Genomic DNA, 20,116 nt, shown 5'->3' with positions numbered 1-20,116 from the left:
CAGTGACAGGCTTGCACTTTTTTTTTTTTTTTTTAGACAGAGTCTCACTGGGTCACCCTGGGTAGAATGCTGTGGCTTCACAGCTCACAGCAACCCTCCTGCATCAGCCTTCCTTCCGAGTAGCTGGGATACAGGCACCTGCCACCAGGCCTGGCTAGGTTTTTCTCTTTTTAGCAGAGACAGGGTCTCACTCTTGCTCAGGCTGATCTTGGACTCCTGAGCTCAGGCAATCCACCTGCCTGGGGCTCCCAGAGTGCTGGGGTCACAGGCGGGAGCCGCCACACCCGGCCAAAGCTCCACTTCAGTGCTCTGTGTCTTCTCTGGTCCAGCACCTCTCGTAACTCCACACAAGGAAGCTGGGACCCCAACTATGTCTGGTCTGGGTGTGGTGGGGGTCACACTCCCAGGAAGCAGGCTGTGGGCTGAGACTCACACAGCTTTCGGGTTTCTTCACCTGATTGCAGGGTAACTGTCACTAGGACCAGTGCTGGGGACCGTGTCCTAGGCTGCAGTCAGCGGTGCTGGAGACCGTGTCCTAGGCTGCAGTCAGTGGTGCTGGGGACCGTCTCCTAGAGTGCAGTCAATGGTGCTGGAGACCGTGTCCTAGGCTGCAGTCAGCAGTGCTGGAGACCGTGTCCTACGCTGCAGTCAGTGGTGCTGGGGACCATCTCCTAGAGAGCAGTCAGTGGTGCTGGAGACCATGTCCTAGGCTGCAGTCAGCGGTGCTGGGGACCGTCTCCTAGAGAGCAGTCAGCGGTGCTGGGGACCGTCTCCTAGGCTGCAGTCAGTGGTGCCGGGGACCGTCTCCTAGGCTGCAGTCAGTGGTGCCGGGGACCGTCTCCTAGAGAGCAGTCAGTGGTGCCGGGGACCGTCTCCTAGAGAGCAGTCAGTGGTGCCGGGGATCGTCTCCTAGAGTGCAATCAGTGGTGCTGGGGACCGTCTCCTAGAGAGCAGTCAGTGGTGCTGGGGACCGTCTCCTAGAGAGCAGTCAGTGGTGCTGGGGACCGTCTCCTAGAGAGCAGTCAGTGGTGCTGGGGACCGTCTCCTAGGCTGCAGTCAGTGGTGCTGGGGACCGTCTCCTAGAGAGCAGTCAGTGATGCTGGGGACCATCTCCTAGGCTGCAGTCAGTGGTGCTGGGGACCGTCTCCTAGAGAGCAGTCAGTGGTGCTGGGGACCGTCTCCTAGGCTGCAGTCAGTGGTGCTGGGGACCGTGTCCTAGGCTGCAGTCAGTGGTGCTGGGGACCGTCTCCTAGAGAGCAGTCAGTGGTGCTGGGGACCGTCTCCTAGAGAGCAGTCAGTGGTGCTGGGGACCGTCTCCTAGAGAGCAGTCAGTGGTGCTGGGGACCGTCTCCTAGGCTGCAGTCAGCGGTGCTGGGGACCGTCTCCTAGGCTGCAGTCAGCGGTGCTGGGGACCGTCTCCTAGAGAGCAGTCAGCGGTGCTGGGGACCGTCTCCTAGGCTGCAGTCAGCGGTGCTGGGGATCGTCTCCTAGGCTGCAGTCAGTGGTGCTGGGGACCGTCTCCTAGAGAGCAGTCAGTGGTGCTGGGGACCGTCTCCTACGCTGCAGTCAGCGGTGCTGGGGACCGTCTCCTAGGCTGCAGTCAGCGGTGCTGGGGACCGTCTCCTAGGCTGCAGTCAGCGGTGCTGGGGACCGTCTCCTAGAGAGCAGTCAGCGGTGCTGGGGACCGTCTCCTAGAGAGCAGTCAGCGGTGCTGGGGACCGTCTCCTAGAGAGCAGTCAGCGGTGCTGGGGACCGTCTCCTAGAGAGCAGTCAGCGGTGCTGGGGACCGTCTCCTAGAGAGCAGTCAGCGGTGCTGGGGACCGTCTCCTAGAGAGCAGTCAGCGGTGCTGGGGACCGTCTCCTAGGCTGCAGTCAGCGGTGTTGGGGACCGTCTCCTAGAGAGCAGTCAGCGGTGCTGGGGACCGTCTCCTGGAGAGCAGTCAGCGGTGCTGGGGACCGTCTCCTGGAGAGCAGTCAGCGGTGCTGGGGACCGTCTCCTGGAGAGCAGTCAGCGGTGCTGGGGACCGTCTCCTGGAGAGCAGTCAGCGGTGCTGGGGACCGTCTCCTGGAGAGCAGTCAGCGGTGCTGGGGACCGTCTCCTAGAGAGCAGTCAGCGGTGCTGGGGACCGTCTCCTGGAGAGCAGTCAGCGGTGCTGGGGACCGTCTCCTGGAGAGCAGTCAGCGGTGCTGGGGACCGTCTCCTAGAGAGCAGTCAGCGGTGCTGGGGACCGTCTCCTAGAGAGCAGTCAGTGGTGCTGGGGACCGTCTCCTAGGCTGCAGTCAGCGGTGCTGGGGACCGTCTCCTAGGCTGCAGTCAGCGGTGCTGGGGACCGTCTCCTAGAGTGCCATCAGCATTTCCAGCATTGCTTCCATTGTTTATTCCACTTTCTGTTCTCTTTTCCGGGTTTCGGTGTTTCCTGCTTCCCCGTCCTCATGTCTGATGCCCTACAGAACGCCTTGGTCTTCGTGTGCTGCCTCTGAGATGGCTGACAGTGGGGGCAGGAAATACCAAGAGTGAAGGAGGCCCCGATGTGACTCCTGGCGCATGGATGAGGATGACACCACAGCATGGATGTTTGCTTGGGCTCCATCAGCAAAAAATCAACCCAATGCGAGAGTGGTAATGTGGGAGGGAAATAAAAAGGGGTGGCCATGCAAAAATAACAGAAAAAAATCCCTAATCCTGGGATTTTCTAGTAGCCGTTAAAGATCAGTCCTACAAGTCCTCCTGTGAGCAGGCACCATACCTGTTAGGAGCTTTGTTGTGTATAGGGTCTGAAAAAGCTAAAAGAGATGTAAATCTTTCTCTTTCAAAATTTTTTTGTTGTGGCTGGGCATGGTGGCTCACACCTGTAATCCCAGTACTCTGGGAGGCTGAGGCAGGAGGATCACTTGAGGTCAGGAGTTTGAGGCTGCTGTGAGCTGGACTGACACCATGGCGCCCCCCGCCCGGGCGACAGAGTAAACCCTGTTTTACAGAGTTCCTGAGTGAACAGCCAGAAGGAGCCATAGGTTTCTGCAATATCTCAGAGATGGAGTTATGTTGTGGAGGACAGAGATAATCTGATAATCCCGTCAGGTCGGGGAGCTGGCTCTCGGACTTGACATCCTCAGTTTTTGTTATCTGCCTGCGGTCAAAAAGAAAGAATGGGGTACAGCAGTTTCTCCACTGTACCCCACCAATTTACAGCCCCTCAAAGTCCCCTAGCCACTGGGCCGCAGTGCTGGCTTTCCGCACTTCTTTCCTTCCCCCCGCCTCTCTGCTGTCTTTTCTCCCTCTTTTCCCACTCTCTCACACCTTCTCTTCTTCTAAGAAGATAAAGTTTAGACTTTTATATACTAAACTCCGTGTTTTCTGCCCTACAGGAAGACTACGAGACTACAAAGTTTCCTTCCTCGTATCAGTTTTCCTTTTCCTAGTTTTGAAAATGAGTGTATGTTAATTGCACACTAAAAAAGCACCATGTAAAAATCACTCAAGTTTAGATGAGCCGTGGCAAGTGGGAAGCAGAACGGAAAAAAATGAAGCAGAGCTGTGCTTCACAGAAGGTGGTGGATGAAATTATTTGAACTGTGCCTCCCATCCTGAACAACCCCAGAAAGGCGTCAGAGAGCTGACAGGAATAAGGAATCACAGGTCAGAATTCAGTGGAAAGTAGAAACCCAGAAAGGGCTGGCCTGGGATTGGTGCCCGTAGCTTAGAGGTTAGGGCGCCAACCACATACACTGGGGATGGCGGGTTCAAACCTGGGCCTGCCAAACAACAACTGCAACAGCAAATAGCCAGGCATTGTGGCAGGCGCCTGTAGTCCCAGCTACTTGGGAGCCTGAGGCAAGAGAATCACTTAAGCCCAAGAGTTTGATGTTGCTGTGAGCTATGATGCCACAGCACTCTACTGAGGGCAATACAATGAGACTCTGTCTCGAAAAAAGAAAAAAAAAAAAAAGTCCCAGGCCGGAGGCTGCCTTTGCTTACAGACACAGGAGAGTCTTGCCACACTTTGGTTCTGACAGTCTCCAAGGGCTGGGGAAAAAGTCATCAAATTCAAGGCTACCCAAGAAGGGATCTAAAAGAGATCTCTAGGCTGGGCTCAGTGGCCCACACCTGTCATCCCAGCACTCTGGGAGGCTGAGGCAGGTGGATTGCTTAGGTTCAGGAGTTTGAGACCAGCCTGAACAAGAGCAAGAGCCTGTCTTTACTAAAAATAGGAAAACCAGCTGGGCGTCGTGGTGGTAGCCTGGAGTCCCAGCCAGCTACTCAGGAGGCTCAGGCAGGAGGATCATTTGAGCCCAGGAGTTTGAGGTTGCTGTGAGCTATGACACCATGCCACTTTACCCAGGGCGACAGAGTGGGACTCTGTCTCAAAAAAAATTAAAAAAAAAAAAAAATAATAAATATATATAAAAGAGATCTCTATGTGGTGCCCGTAGCTCAGTGGGTAGGGCGCTGACCACATACACTGAGGCTGGCGAGTTTGAGCCTGGCCTGGGCCATCTAAAAAGAACAACAATGACAACTGCAACAAAAAAATAGCCAGGCGTTGTGGTGGGCGCCTGCAGTCCAAGTTACTCAGGAGGCTGAGGCAAGAGAATCGCTTAAGCCCAAGAGTTTGAGGTTGCTGTGAGCTGTGATGCCATGGCACTCTACCCAGGGTGACAGCTTGAGACTCTGTCTCAAAAAAAAAGAAGAAAGATCTCTCCTGAAGGGTGAGGGTGAAGCAGACGTCTAGCTTCCTCATGACCTCAGGAAGCAGGAGAGGTCAGCTCAGTGCTGCTGGGGGCAGGAGGGGCTCCCGGCAGCTGTGTCACCAGCCCAGCCCTTCCTGTCACTTCTGGTCTAGATGTATCACCCAGGGTGTCCAGAAACCCTTACGCCACCCGTCTGGACCCGGGAGGTCATGTGCTGACGACAGCGCGTGCAGTTTTCCACAGTCTCCTCTGGAGAAAAGATGCTTTCGCCTTTCTCAGGCAATTCGCAAACAATTCTCGGAGGGTAATGAGCAGCATTATTGTGACAGGAACCGATGAGTAGGTGAACTACGTTTAAGGAAATAAAAGATGTGCTTGACCGTATCTTCAGGAAATGGGACACTAGGGGAGTGATCTAGCAGATTTGAGAAACGAACAGATAGAACTTTTGAAAACATGAGCACAATCGTTACAGATTGTACAGATAGGTTTAACAGATTGGATGTGGTTGAGCAAAGAATCCATGAACTGATAACTACATCAAAAAGAATAGTTTAGAATGCAACACAGACAGACAAAAGGATGCAAGTGTAGGAGAGGGGTTGAGAGACCTGGGAGGAGGGGAGTGTAGTTAAGTGGAGCTTCAGAGAGAGGGGAGCATAACATTTTCTGAAGAGAAAATGAGCAATTCCCAGATACCATAGCGCCATCACCCACAGATTCATGAAGGCTACTAATACCGAGCGGGATACATTCAAAGGAATCAATATCTAGAGTTATCTTAGTGTAACCTGCAGAATAAGATCAAATCATAAAAGCAGTGAGAGGAAAAAAAGTTACTTTTCCAAAAAATCTCTGGAAAATAGCCAAATACCTGGAAGCCAAATAATGCGTTTCTAAGTAACACACAGGCCTAAGAAAAAAATCAAAAGGGAAATTATGAAGTATTTTGAATTGCATCAAAATCAAAATACAACATATGAACATTTTGGGATATAGTTGTAGCAATATTTAAAGGGAAACTGATAGCACTCAACATTTAGAAATCTGAAATCTAGGGCGGCGCCTGTGGCTCAGTCGGTAAGGCGCCCCCCATATACCGAGGGTGGCGGGTTCAAACCTGGCCCCCGCTGAACTGCAACAAAAAAATAGCCAGGCGTTGTGGCGGGCGCCTGTACTCCCAGCTACTCCGGAGGCTGAGGCAAGAGAATCGCTTAAGCCCAGGAGTTGGGGGTTGCTGTGAGCTGTGTGATGCCACGGTACTCTACCGAGGGCCATAAAGCAGGAGTCTGTCTCCACACACACAAAAGAAATCTGAAATCTATGACTTCAGCTTCTAAGTTTAGAAACTAGAAAAAGAAGAACAAGGCTGGGCGCGGTGGCTCATGCCTATAATCCCAGCACCCTGGGAGGCCCTGGCAGGAACATCCCTTGAGCTCAGGAGTTCAAGACCAGCTTGAGCAAGAGTGATACCTCATCTCTACTAAAAATAGAAAAATTAGCCAAGTTTTGTGGTCTATCATGACCAAGTGGGGTTCAGACAGCAACGCAAACTTGTTTAATGTTTTTATAAACGAATCAATGTAATTCCCTGTATTAACAAATTTTTAAAAAGAAAGAAAAAAACATGTAATCATCTCTTTTTTTCCCCCTGCTTTTTAAATAAAGGCAATAAAATGATCCCCAAATATTTGGAAATTAAACAGTGTCTCAAAGAGGAGAGTGTTTTCTTTTTAGCCACTGTGGAACAATGAGACTGGATTCCCCCTTTCCCCTTAGACAACTAGGAAACTGAATTTAATATGGGAAATGATGGTTTTGATTTTACTTTACTTTCTTCTTTCTCCCTCTTTCCCTGCTTCTTTTCTTCTCCCTTTTCTTTTTTTTTTTGAGACAGAGTCTCACTTGGTCGCCCTCAGTAGAGTGCTGTGGCATCACAGCTCACAGCAACCTCCAGCTCTTGGGCTAGGGCGATTCTCTTTGCTCAGCCTCCCGAGTACCTGGGACTCCAGGCGCCTGCCACAACGCCCGGCTCTTTCTGTTTCAGTTGCCCCTGCTATTTTAGCTGGCCGGGGCTGGGTTCGAACCTGTCACTCTCAGTCGATGGGGCCGGCACCCACCCAGTGAGCCACAGGAGCCGCCCTGCCTCCCTTTCTTACTGCTTATTTCATCTCACCAAGCATTTGAGAAACATCTTCATGTTTATCTGTCTCACTGGAATACAAACTTGTAGCTGGGGGCTGGCTCTTCTCCTGGGTATACCTCATGGGGCCTAAGGACAATGTTGCACACCCTGTAGTATTCAATTAATGTTGTTAAATGAAATGAATTTTCGTCAGCCAGTTCAGAATTACGACCTTACTTAACAGCACGCAGAACTTTTTTTTTTTTTTTTTTTGTAGAGACAGAGTCTCACTTTATGGCCCTCGGTAGAGTGCCGTGGCCTCACACAGCTCACAGCAACCTCCAACTCCTGGGCTTAAGCGATTCTCCTGCCTCAGCCTCCCGAGTAGCTGGGACTACAGGCGCCCGCCACAACGCCCGGCTATTTTTTGGTTGCAGTTTGGCCGGGGCGGGGTTTGACCCCGCCACCCTCGGTATATGGGGCCGGCGCCCCACCGACTGAGCCACAAGCGCCGCCCCGAAGCATGCAGAACTTCTAAAATGTGTATTTTGCTTTTTACTTTTCTAAGCTTTACTGTTTTACTTACTGTCCTAAGACCTCTGTGTAGCAGGTGGATTGGTTTATTATTCTCACTTTCCAGATAGAAAATGTGCCAAGAACCACCTTGTCTATACCACACTTGGGAGAACCCTCCAATCACACTAGAAATTAGTATATTCCGTCCTCAAATTAATCCATTTATTAATAGATTTTTTTCTCTTCTGGACTTCAGCTTAAAGGCAGCAGAGGGCGCTTTATCACACAAAAGATACATTCTGAAAGTTAGGGATGTATTAGGTTTAAGATAATACATTACGGTTTCCAAACCTTTACTAAAATAGAAGCCTGTACTTAATCTTTTTCCTATTTTAGGATCTGATCTAAAATGTGTTCTATTCCCTCTCTTTCTCAGTAATGAGATTTCAATCTAATGTAAATCACCACAACACATGTAATCCAAGAGCCTTCCAATTTAGTTTCAAGAGTCTTTCTGATAAGTCTTAAGCTCCTCAGCATCTATCAAATGCTTCTAACCCTCCAGTAGGCATTACCCTCCCCCTTGTACAGCTCTGAAGTGGAGACTACTGTAATGTACTGAACACAGGTGTGCTACAGCTGAAGGGCCTTTTTGCTTCAAGAGCCTTGCCTCAAGGTTACCCAGTACACTTGGACAAATATGAAAGGATTAGACATATTCTTAAAGTTACAGCATACTAGAGGGCATGTAACCGTTTCCCCAGGCCAGTAAAGAGGGTGTAGGCTCTTGTAGCTTGTCATAGAAGAGGATGGTATCTGGAGGCTCAGGCTACCTTTGTGTGCAACTCTCCAGCTCCTTTCTGATCAGCTTCTAACTGGTTCTTTCTTCCTGCTGCACTCCTGTTCTCCTACAAGCAGTGCTGGAGATTGTGGTAGCCTTAATCCAGTTCTCCCTTTTCTCCCCATTGTTTCCCCGAATTTCATCTTTCTTTTTAAAGAGCGAGATTGATGGACAAAGCTTGGAGTTGGATGGAAAAATCATTCCTCTTTGGCAGCTCAGTGGCCAGTAATTGGTTGGACCTAAGTCAACTTCCTCTTTTGTATTTTTTGAGACAGTCTCACTCTGTAGCCCTGAGTGCTGTGACATCATAGCTCACAGCAGCCTCAAACTCCTGGGCTGAAGCAATCCTCCTACCTCAGCCTCCCCAGTAGCTGGGACTACAGGTGCCCACGCAACGTCCAGCTAATTTTTCCGTTTTTAGTAGAGCCAGCTGGCTAAGTCAACTGTTTAGTTTGTTTCGTTTTGAGACGGAGCCTCATTATGTCGCCCTTAGTAGAGTGCCATGGCCTCACAGCTCACAACAACCTCAAACTCTTGGGCTTAAGAGATTCTCTTGCCTTAGCCTCCCAAGTAGCCGGAACTAATGGTGCCTGCCACAAGGCCCGGCTATTTTTTGTTGTAGTTGTCATTGTCGTTTAGCTGGCCCGGGCCAGGTTCCAACCCAGCAGCCTTGGTGTGTGGCTGGCGCCGTAACCACTGTGCTACAGTTGCTCAGCCTAAGTCAACTGAGTATTCTAACAGTTCACACACAAAGTAATAAAATAGATTGCTGTATTTCCTGATGGATGCGTTTCCTTTGTCTAATTTTTGCTTTCCTTAACTTGCCTTATTTCCTTGATTGAAAATACAAAGATGACATCTTTTAAGCAGTGATCAGCATTCTCGCTCTTTCAAATCATAATGTTCCATGTTCTACAAATGATTTTGCCATTTATTACAGTACCTAAAGTACGATTTCCCAGCAGGCAGTTGGATCTGACCCATCGTTTCTCCGGCTCGGCGGACTGACTCCGCGTGGAGGCAGCAGCATTGCCCGAGTCCACCGACGAGGGGCGCGTTGCAAATGGATGGGGAAAGGGACAGCGTTCATTTATTTGACAGGGTCAGAGGTAGCGACTCCAGAGAGGCCCGAGCCCAGTCCCAAGCCGGGGTCGCCGCGCCTGTCAGGCACCGGCGTGAGAACTGTGCGAGGTCTCCAGCAGACGCAGGACGAACAGCCCCGCCAGCCCCTCCAGCCCCTCCGCCGGAAGCGTGTCGGGGCCCAGAGCGGAAGTGACGCGATTCCTGCGCGCCCGGCACAGCCCCGCGAGCACCTGCTTCCGGACGCGCTGTGCGCTGCTTCCCGCTTGTCTGGGGTCTCCGCGGGGTGTCCGAGCCGGCGCGGCCGCAGTCCCTCACGATGGGCAAGAAGGGCAAGAAGGAGAAGAAGGGCCGCGGGGCTGAGAAGACAGCAGCCAAGATGGAGAAGAAGGTGTCCAAACGTTCGCGGAAGGAGGAGGTGAGCCCGGTCCGCGGCCCGACGCCCCCCAGGCGTCCTGGCCGAGTCCCTGCGCCCTCCGGGGCGGCGGGTCCTCGGGTGCTCCCTAGGGCACCGTCGGCCCCGTGGGCGGGCTAGAAGCCGTAGCTACGGCCTGGGCCGGGCCCGCCTCTCACGGGCTTCCGTGTGTGCCCTCCCGGCTCTCCGAGAGCAAGGGGGCTGCTCCTTTGACGCGCTTGCCTCTCTTGGTATGCAGCCCCGTACGTTTCTCCTCTGCTCGCTCCCTCTCCCTAGGGTAGAAGCAGGTGGGTGGGAAGAGGCTGTTAGCATTGGAGCCTTGGCGATGTTTGGGCTCTCCTTGGCAAGGTGTTTAAGGCACTTAACTTTTCTGAGCCTCACTCTTTTCGTCTTTCAAAAGAAGACAAGTAAATGTCATACCATCCCTGAGGAGTGAGCCCAGCATCACGTGGTAGAACTGTAGGGTATTCTGTAACAGGTGATGGTGGTCAGTACTATTGCTTTTTCCCTTCCCTCCCAATCCAAGATCTGCAGGTAGATCGGCGCGGAGGTTGAGTGTTATGCTTTCTGTTGACTGCTTCTGGTGGGCTCCCTAGCCTGGGACAGTTTTAATGGCCAGTGTCTATTGATAGAGTGCTTCTGCTGTGCCAGCCACTGGGCTTTAATCCTCACAGCCTACCAGTCACTGGCATTCACATACCACAGTTAGACAATGAAAGACCAGCGGGGCGCGGTGGCTCACACCTGTAATCCCAGCACTGTGGGAGGCTGAGGAGGGAGAATCGCTTGAGCTCAGGAGTTGTGACTCGCCTGAGCGACAATGAGACCCCGACTTGTGAAATAAATGGAAAAACCCAGACGGGCGCCGCAGCGAGCGCCTGTAATCCCAGCGGCTTCCAGAGGCTGAGGCAGCGGGGTGCCCGCAGCCGGAGTCTGAGGTTGCGGTGAGCTACCACGCCCACTGCACTCTGCTCAGGGGCATAGGGTGGGACCCTGTCTCAACAACAACAACAAAAAGAAAATGAAAGACCAGCAGGTTACACACCTCACACATAAGCCACAAAGTCGTGTGGAACTGGGGCATGACCAGAATCTCCACATTTCTTTGCCCTTTTCTTCCTGAGTCATTAATCTGTTCACTTCTTCGTCTGTCAAAGATGGGGTTGCACTTCCCCTAGAACTCTCCTTAGGTTCTACCATTCATTCCAAGGTTCTTGACCAGTTAAGTGCACAGGCTCTACAGTCAGAAAGCGTGAGTTTGAATCCCACCTCTGCCACCAGTAGCTGGATGGCCTCTGAGGAAGACAGCCCGCTGGTTAGGCTTGTGGCACAGAAAGTCGTTTTGTCAGGTCTCTTTCGAATACTGCTTGGCACAAGGTAAGTTCTCAGTAACTAACTATTAACTGTCCTCTTCACTCATCCTCACATCATCTTGCAGTGCCCACCACTGCACTGGAAATGCTTTGGCTGGCTGGCTGTGTGGGGATGACCTTAGGCAGGTGGGCACTGGTACTGGGTGATACAAGAGCTCTTTTTTTCAGATTAGGTGCCCCTTCTTCCGGCCCACTCCTTCGACCTCTGAAGGGAGCCCTGCTGGAGCTGCAGCCAGGGGCTTTGACCTTATGGGCTCCCACAGTCCCTTTGCATCCAGGGCGGTCTATGAGCTCCCTTTTCAATAACACATCTCAAGGGCCAGGTGCCTGTGTTTTGCATTAGGGATGAGTGGTCCCCGAGACAGCTGTTAGATAACTGTCCTCACAGAGGCAATGGTGTGATGGACAGTTCCGTAGACTGCTAGTGGAGATATAAAAACCGGAGGAGCCACTTTGGATCCTAGTTTGTCATCATCTAGAAAAATGGAGGCTACAACCTAGCAGTGACACACCTAAAGAATTCTCTGGACAGGACCTTCACAGTGGCTCACGCCTATGATCCTAGCACTCCAGGAAGCTGAGGTGGAAGGATTCCTTGAACTCAAGAGTTTGAGACCAGCCTAAGCAAAAGTGAGACCCTGTGCCTACTAAAAGTAGAAAAGTTAGCTGGGCATTGTGGTTGCCTATAGTCTCAGCTACTTGGGAGACTGAGGCAAGAGGATCACTTGAGCCCAGGAGCTTGAGGTTACTTTGAGCTCTAATGATGCCATGGCACTCTACAGAGTCTACATAGAGGGACAGAGTGAAACTGTCTCCAAAAAATAATAATAAGTAAAGAATTCTCTGGGTTTAAAAGCTCCCCTTGCTATACAAGGAGACAGGTTCAAGAATGGCCATGATAGAATTGTTTGTGAAAACAAGAAATTAGAATTAACCTAGATGTTCCATAGCAGGAAGATTGACAAATAAGTTCTGACTGAGCTGTAATGACGCCATGGTGAAAACACATGCGTTTAGTGTATCGAACAGTTGATTCAACTATGTTGAGTAAAGCAGCAAGTTGCAGGAGAACACACAGTATGATGGGGGTGTCCAAGATGTTGGCAGTGAAGCAGGGAGGGCTATCTAGACACACATCCTTTGGGTGTGCACAAGTGGGTGAGACGGTACTTGGGAGTGCATATATGTACTTGTAAGCAAACTGCCTTTGAGGTCAAAGAGATGGAGTGTGCTGTGATTCACAGATTTGGTGGAAGCCCAGTTAGATTATGAGGCAGTGGAGGAAGGCTGAGAGGTTTTAAAAACAAGCTTCACGTGTTCTGCTTATCTGCCCACAGGAAGACCTGGAGGCCCTCATAGCCCATTTCCAGACACTAGATGCCGAGAAGACTCAGATTGTGGAAACCCCGTGTTCCCCACCTTCACCAAGGTGAGCAGGCAAGGATTCTCTGTATTGTGTTGTCAGACTGCTTCCTTCTATGAATCAGAAACCGTAGGCTGTGCATGGTGGCTCATACCTGTGATCCCAGCACTTGGGAAGGCCAAGGTAGGAGGACCAATTGTGCTCAGTAGTTTAAGACCAGTATGACCAAGAGTGAGACCTTGTTTTTCCTAAAAATAGAAAAATTCGCTAGATGTAGTGGTGGGTGCCTGTAGCTTTAGCCCCAGCTACTCAGGAGGCCAAGGCAGGAGGATCGCTTGAATCCAGGAGGTGGAGGCTGTAGTGCACTATGATAGCGCCATTGCACTGTAGTTTGGGTGACAGAGAAGACTCTGTCTCCAATAAAATAAAATAAATTGGCACTATGTTTTGTTTTTTGAGACAGAGCCTCAAGCTATCACCCTGGGTAGAGTGCTGTGGCATCTACACTCACAGCAACCTCCACCTCCTGGGCTTAAGCGATTCTCTTGTTTCAGCCTCCTGGGTAGCTGGGACTACAGGCGCCCACCACAGTGCCTGGCTATTTTTTGGTTGTAGTCATTGTTTGGCAGGCTTGGATTGGATTCGAATCCGCCAGTTCTGGTGTATGTGGCTGGCGCCTTAGCTGCTTGAGCTACAGGCACTACCCTGGCACTGGGTTTTCATAAATGACCAGGCCCTTTAGCACGTTCTCATCATTAAACCCCATTCTTGATCGCTTCCTTCTGAACTTCTGGAGTGAGCTGCTGAGCATTATTGTCAGGCAGAAGCCTGGGAACCAGGGCTCCACATGCTCCTCCAACTGGCAGCAGTGTGTCATATAAGTGTCAGGTTCAATGTCAGAATAGAATTTAAAATGTTCTCTGGGTCATACTCGGGAAGCTGAGGCAAGAGAATCGCTTAAGCCCAAGAGTTGGAGGTTGCTGTGAGCTGTGTGAGGCCACGGCGCTCTACCAAGGGCCATAAAGTGAGACTCTGTCTCTACAAAAAAAAAATAATAATAATAAAAAATGTTCTCTGGGTCAGCCGGACATGCTTCCTTACTGAAGGGAGCAGTTGTTGAAACTGAGAGGTGGTGAAATTAAGACCTCTTGCTCAATAACCTTAATAACTTTTAATCCCTTACCTATCATATTTTTTTAAAAAAAACCTATGAAAATTGTCAGTGTTTAAGTATGCACACCCCTGCCTTGGCCCAGCTGTGCACTAGTGGGACTGGGGACACAACCCTCATCTGTGTCAGCCGTGCACCTGCCTGTGTGTCCGCAGTACCTGGGTGAGCTGTGGGCCTGACATGGATTGTTGCCTACATTGTGTTTGGTACCTTGTCACAGGAGATTAATAGGTGTTCAGTGAGGAAAAGATTTGGGGTCAGAGGAATTTGGGAAACACTGTTTATTCTTTTTTTTTTTTTTTTGTAGAGACAGAGTCTAACTTTATTGCCCTTGGTAGAGTGTTGTGGCGTCACAGCTCACAGCAACCTCCAGCTCTTGGGCTTAGGTGATTCTCTTGCCTCAGCCTCCCCAGTAGCTGGGACTACGGGCGCCCGCCACAACACCCGGCTATTTTTTTGTTGCAGTTTTGGCTAGGGCCGGGTTTGAACCCGCCACCCTCGGTATATGGGGTCGGTGCCCTACTCACTGAGCCACAAAACGTTTTTATTATGATAAAATATATATAACCTTGGGCGGCGCCTGTGGCTCAGTGAGTAGGGCGCCGGCCCCATTTGCCAAGGGTGGCGGGTTCGGACCCAGCCCCGGCCAAACTGCAACAGAAAAATAGCCGGGCGTTTTGGCACGCGCCTGTAGTCCCAGCTGCTCGGGAGGCTGAGGCAAGAGAATCGCGTAAGCCCAAGAGTTAGAGGTTGCTGTGAGCCGTGTGACGCCACGGCACTCACCCGAGGGCGGTACAGTGAGACTCTGTCTCTACAAAAAAAAAAAAATATGTATGTATATATATAAAACCTTAAATTTGCTGTTTTATTCATTTCTAACTTTGCGATTCACTGGGATCAGTTACAGTCTCAGTGCTCCGCAACCTCTATACTAGTGGTTCTCAACCTGTGGGTTGCGACCCACGGAACTGTATTAAAGGGCCGCAGCATTAGGAAGGTTGAGAACCACTGCTCTATACTATCTTTTAGACCTTTTTCATCACTCCAAATGGAAACTGCCCCTGTCCCCTGTGCCAGCTCCTAATGGCTCCCCGTCTGCTTTGTTGGTGTGAGTGTGCCTGTTCTAGACACTACCTGTAGTGGACGCGTGTCCATTTTTCTGTGACTAGCTTCCTTCGCTAGTCTGTGTCAGAACCTCACTCCTCCTTAGGACTGGGTGAAGCTCCATTTCATGGAGATGCACATTTCGTGTCTCCACTCATCTGGTGGTGGACACTCAGGTTGTTTCTTGCCCTTTGACTGTTGTGATCAGTGAATACCGAGGAGCAGAATTGCTGGGGTAGCTGGTGGTTCTGTGTTGAGCTTTGAGGAGCTGCCTCGGGGTTTCCACAGCAGCTGTGCCATGGTAATGCAGGTTCCTTGCTACAGTGTCTCGGTCTATGAGATGTTTTCTTTCTTTTCATTACTTTTTTTTCTTTTTTGACACAGAGTCCCACTCTGTACCCTGGGTAGAGTGCCATGGCATCATAGCTCACAAGAACCTCAAACTTTTGGGCTCAAGCCATCCTCCTGCCTTAGCCTTCAAGTAGCTGGGACTATAGGCAATTGCCATCATGCCCCGCTAGTTTTTCTATTTTTAGTAGAGACCAGGTGGGTGGGGGGTGGGTGAGTCTCATTCGTGTTCAGGCTGGTCTCGAACTCCTGAGCTTGGGCTGTTCACCTGCCTTGGCCTCCCAGAGTGCTGGGATTACAAGTGTGAGCCACTGCAGCCAGCTCTATGAGATGTTTCTATGCACAGTAAATCCCCAAGAGAAAAATAGTTTTCAGATTTCCCAGGCTTATTTGAGAAGTATGTTTTGGAATTGGTGTTAGGGAGCAGCATCAGAGAGGACTTAGGGGCTGGTCCTGGTAGCTGCTGTGTTCTTGTGTGTGTAATAAATAGAAGGTTACTAACGTCTTCTAGCTGGAAGGCAGCTGGGCTGTTTATTGAAATACTTAAGTGCAGGACTTTTTAGAACAGTTTTGGTTGTTAATTTGAGAGGATAGATTGTTAAAATAGGACAGTTCTAGAAAATTTGATATGAGTAGAAATATCTAAATTGCTTATTGCCTAATAATTTTTAAAAGCCAGAATCTGGGTAGGACAGCTCAGATCCAGGTGCTCCTTTAAGTGTGGCCCTGGGTGTTAGTTGAGGAGTCAAAAATTGATTTTATTTTATTTTATTTTTGAGACAGTGTCTCTGTTGCCTTGGGTAGAGTGTGGTGGCATCATCATAGCTCATAGCAACCTCAGATTCTTGGACTCAAGCCAACCTCTTACTTCAGGTTACCGAGTAGCTGGGGCTGCAGGCACCTACCACTACATCCAGCTAATTTTTCAATTTTTAGTTGAGTCAGAGTCTCCCTCTTATTCAGACTGGTTTCAAACTCCTGAGCTCAAGCAACCTACCTTCCTTGGGCTCCCAGAGTGCTGGGATTATAGGCAGGAGCCACTGTGCCGGACCAAAAGGTTGATTTTAAAGGTGGTAGCTTTAGGCCGGATGCAGTGGCTCATGCCTGTAATCCCAGCAGTCTTGGAGGCCGAAGCAGGTGGATTGCCTGACCTCATGGGTTTGAGACCAGCCTGAGCCAGAGTGAGACCCCATCTCTAAAAATAGCCTGGTGTTGTGGCAGACGCCTGTAGTCCCAGGAGACTGCGGCGAGAAAATTGCTTGAGCCCAAGCGTTTGAGGTTGCACTGAACTGTGATGCTACAGCACTCTACAGAACAACAAAGTGAGACTCTGTCTCAAAAAAAGGTGCTGGTTTTGTCTCCTTCCCAGTGCCAGGCTCCACTTTCACAGAAGTTTAGGAATGGCTGGTCACTGGTGACAGGGAAGGAAAGGGGACCAGCTGTGAGACGGCTCCCCGTGTGTGACACCGTGTTGGCTTTCTGCTTATGTCTCTTGTAGGTTAAATGCCTCTCTTTCTGCTCATCCTGACAAAGATGAATTAATCCTTTTCGGAGGTGAATATTTCAATGGCCAAAAAGTAAAGTATATATTTTTTTCTTTTCCTCCTAAATTATCATGGGTATCATTTTGGAGTAAAATTAACTTACAACAGTGACATCAAATCTGAAGTGGTCCTTTGACCCCGTGCTGTGTAGCTCTCCCCTGACCCATGGGCCCTGGCGTTGTCCTTCCCTGGTCACCAGGGCGTCCAGGCCTGGAGTGACTGTTGTGGGGGGTCCTTGGTCCTTGCCTTGAGGCTGTGCCTCTGGACCTGTCACTGCCTGCTGGCCGGCCAGGCCTCTTGTCAGGGCTAAGTGTGCTGTTGCTTCTCCCCAGAGCTCTTGCATTTCACACTCCCAGTGTTCAGATTTGTCTTGAATAGAGGAAGTGTGAGAAATTTTACAGCTTGTTTGTATTTTTGAGCACACCAGAAAGACTCGTGTTTCAAAGCTGCATGCAAAACAGTTGTGGAAGTGCAAGCTCACCTCCCCTGCAGCTTGCAAGGGGCCCTGGCCATCAGATGGCCTCATCTGTCACCCTCCTCTGGGTTTGCATGCATTTAAAGCTGGGCTAAGTTAGGGGAGTGGCAGAGCTCACTGAGCAGCACAGGTGCCTGGTGCAAGTTACTGAACATGGGGAACATTTGGCATTTTTTGTGTCATCCTCTCAAAGGACCCGGGGGACCCCATGGCCTTCCTGCAATGTTATGATTTATGTTGCTTTAGGATTCAGGTGTCTCAGGGAATTCTAGTGATTATGATTATTCTTGAAACTTATTGTCACCTGCTTAGAAGCATATTGTCTGTGACACTGAGTTCTTCCTCCTCCTGCAGACTTTTCTGTATAATGAGCTCTACTTGTACAACATCAGGAAGGACAGCTGGACTAAAGTCGACACCCCCAACCCACCTCCCAGGCGCTGTGCCCACCAGGTAACATGGTGCTGTCAGCCTTGCTTCCTGGCGGGAGTTGTGTAGATGCTGCAGAGTTTATGAGCAGCAGGGAGGCTGGGCCTGGCCCTGCTACTCTAATGGCTTCTCATTAAAGTGGGGAGGTGAACGCCTGCTGCCCCAGGTGGTGGGAAGATCACGTGAACGCCTCCAGGCAGAAATGCCCAGTGTTGTGGCTGGTGTGGGATAGCCACATGGCACCATGCTCACTCCCCCTTTGAATGAGGAGACCCCTTAGGCCCAAGATTTGGACTAGAAGGTGAAAATGAGAAAGCGGGTTGTTTGGGAGATATGTAAATGGTGGAAGGCAAATAAATGTTATAAAATGAAGCGAGTCACAGCTGGGGGTGATAAGCTTCACCACATCGCCTCTGTTGGCTGGTTCTCACACAGGAAGCTTGGCGGCAGGGATGCCGGGAGTATGGGCAGTCTGTCTTCCTTATTCATTATCATAACTCTGCTTGGAATCATTGGTCTCAATCAAAATAGAATTTTAACGAGTGCCTGCCTTCCCAATGTGGAGAGTGGTCAAGGCATTCCTGGAGATGTCGGGTTCCCCTTGCTCTGACCCTGTGCTCAGAAGTAGCCTACTGGGCTGAAGCTTGGCTGAGGGGAGGTCACATCTGCCCACGCCTTGGAATGGCTTGTGCAGAGGGGCTCATCTGATGGAATAAAGGAATTTGCTCTCTTTCTGGCTTAGAAATCTGACCTCAGCATGCTTGATTTTAATAAGTAACTAGATCTTCATAAGTTCTGGCCGAGAGAGAATAGCCTGTTTCAGGCCCCCAGGCGAAGGACCAGGTCCTGCCTGTGGCTCCAGCTTCCCTGAGCACCCCTTGGATTCCTGGGACCCTGCCCCACCCCATCAGGTGGGCTCTGGGCCGCTCTTCCGTTCAATTTCCATCACCATTGCTAATTGCACTCTTAAAGAATCCATGTCATAAAAGCCTTTGCGATCTTAAATTCAGTTGCTTTGGCAGGAAGCTCGGCAACTCTGTCTCCTGTGGATGCTAGTCTAGCTTGGGGTTAATGACTCTGCCAGTCAGGGCTGTCCTGCCTGTATCCCACGTGTCACATGAAGCAGAGACGTGGAGAGGGAACACTGGTGGTAGTGTCTCCTGCCAGTAGGCCGCTGCAGTTCAAATTCCACTACCTGTGACTGCGGGATGTGGAAAGGTCTCTTCCTGAAGGACGGATTTAGTGAGTGCCGTGTCAGAAGTCGGGTTCTTCACCTTCTCTTGCATCATTCAGGAGGCAAAAGGAGAAGAAAAAGAAAAGGTCCTGGATTTTGGAGGGTGAAATGTTACTGTGTAATTTGAGAGTTTTGGTTTTTTATTAAAGTGAATGCAGCCCAGGGAAATAAAGGGTTGTGCTTTGTGTTGAGGGTGTGATAGTGACACAGAGATCTGTGGGCTCCAGCGGTTCTCTCTTCTCCAGCCCTGCTTCCGGGAGGGAAGGAGGCAGCCTGCGCTCTGGACAGCTTGTGCCTGGCCTGCTAAGGATGCAGTTCACAGGGTGGTTTCTTCCCCCAAAGTAATAACTAAAACACTTGAAATGAAATGCATTTTTCATAAGAAAGGATAAAAAAGGAAAGTTTGAGAAGGTTAAAAAAAAATGACAACTATGTTCCTATTAGCTTTAGCATATAATAGTAAGCAGTTTGGGGAGAGTTAGTACACACTGAACTAAGCACGTGTCCCCCACAGTCAGTCTGAGTAGTAGCCTGCCGCAGTCCCCCAGGCGGGCCTCCCTCGGGGAGCACTCGGGCAGCTCTGTGTGCCCGGCCCCATCCTGCTGGGGACACTCCTAAGGGTGTCCCTCTTTTGTGCTGTCTTGGTCCTGATGACGTCTGGCTGAGGCTGGGCCGACAGAGTCTGTTCACGGGTCTTTGTGTTATTGTAGACTCATTGGTTGCTCTTCATTTGGGCATTTGGAGGGAGGATTGGGAACTTACGGTTTTCCAGACATGCTTTTATTCCAGTTAACAACAAACCCAGATGCCTGGGCAGCGCGGCATTGTGGATGAGCAGGGAGGGGGGTGCTGGAGGCGGCCACACTGTGCCCCTCAGCAGGTGCCGTGGGCCACTGACTTGGCTGTTGCCTTGATTAGACCCAGGGGTAGCCAGTTGCCAGCAGCTTAAATGGTTGCTTGAAAACCACCGTGTGCATGCCACTACATGGCTGTGTGTGTGTATTTTAAAAAAAAATTTTTTTTTTTTTCTTTTTTTTTTGAGATAGAGGCTCAAGCTGTCACCCCGGGTAGAGTGCCATGGCCTCACAGCTCACAGCAACCTCTTAACTCCTGGGCTCAAGCGATTCTCCTGCCTCTGCCTCTCAAGTAGCTGGGACTACAGGTGCCCGCCACAACACCCAGCTGTTTGTTTGTTTCTTTGCGGTTTTTGGCTGGGGCTGGGTTTGAACCCACCACCTCCGGCATATGGGGCCGGTGCCCCTACCCCTTTGAGCCACAGGCGCCTCCCCATGTGTGTGTATTTTGAAGGGTGTTTTTGTTGCTTTATTTCCAGTACACATAAATTAATCTCTCCTGTGAGAATGGGTGTAGGGTATAAACCCTCAGGAAGTTTGCTAATGCAGGGAAGG

The 20,116-nt window shown here is 50.5% G+C and overlaps 1 protein-coding gene across 8 annotated transcripts in view; it reads left to right on the top strand.

Moving 5' to 3' along the window:
• The first annotated feature begins 9,458 nt into the window (after positions 1-9,458).
• The window catches only part of KLHDC4 (kelch domain containing 4), a 38,067-nt gene continuing 27,409 nt past the window's right edge, over positions 9,459-20,116 (top strand). For 3 of the 8 annotated variants that reach the window (XM_053554520.1, XM_053554531.1, XM_053554549.1), the window contains exons 1-4: positions 9,461-9,669; positions 12,377-12,468; positions 16,524-16,602; positions 17,399-17,497. In XM_053554520.1, the coding sequence (XP_053410495.1) occupies positions 9,571-9,669; positions 12,377-12,468; positions 16,524-16,602; positions 17,399-17,497 (369 nt within the window). In that variant the 5' untranslated portion in view covers positions 9,461-9,570. Of the gene's footprint in view, positions 9,670-12,376; positions 12,469-16,520; positions 16,603-17,398; positions 17,498-20,116 lie in introns of those variants that run through there. The other 5 variants (XM_053554599.1, XM_053554542.1, XM_053554563.1 and 2 more) reach the window with 5 other exon arrangements.

This window comes from Nycticebus coucang, chromosome 2, assembly GCF_027406575.1.
Source record: "Nycticebus coucang isolate mNycCou1 chromosome 2, mNycCou1.pri, whole genome shotgun sequence".
In the NCBI taxonomy this organism is placed as follows: Eukaryota; Metazoa; Chordata; class Mammalia; order Primates; family Lorisidae; genus Nycticebus; species Nycticebus coucang.
Note: the sequence above shows the minus strand (reverse complement) of the source record. Positions and strands in the feature narration are given on the sequence as shown.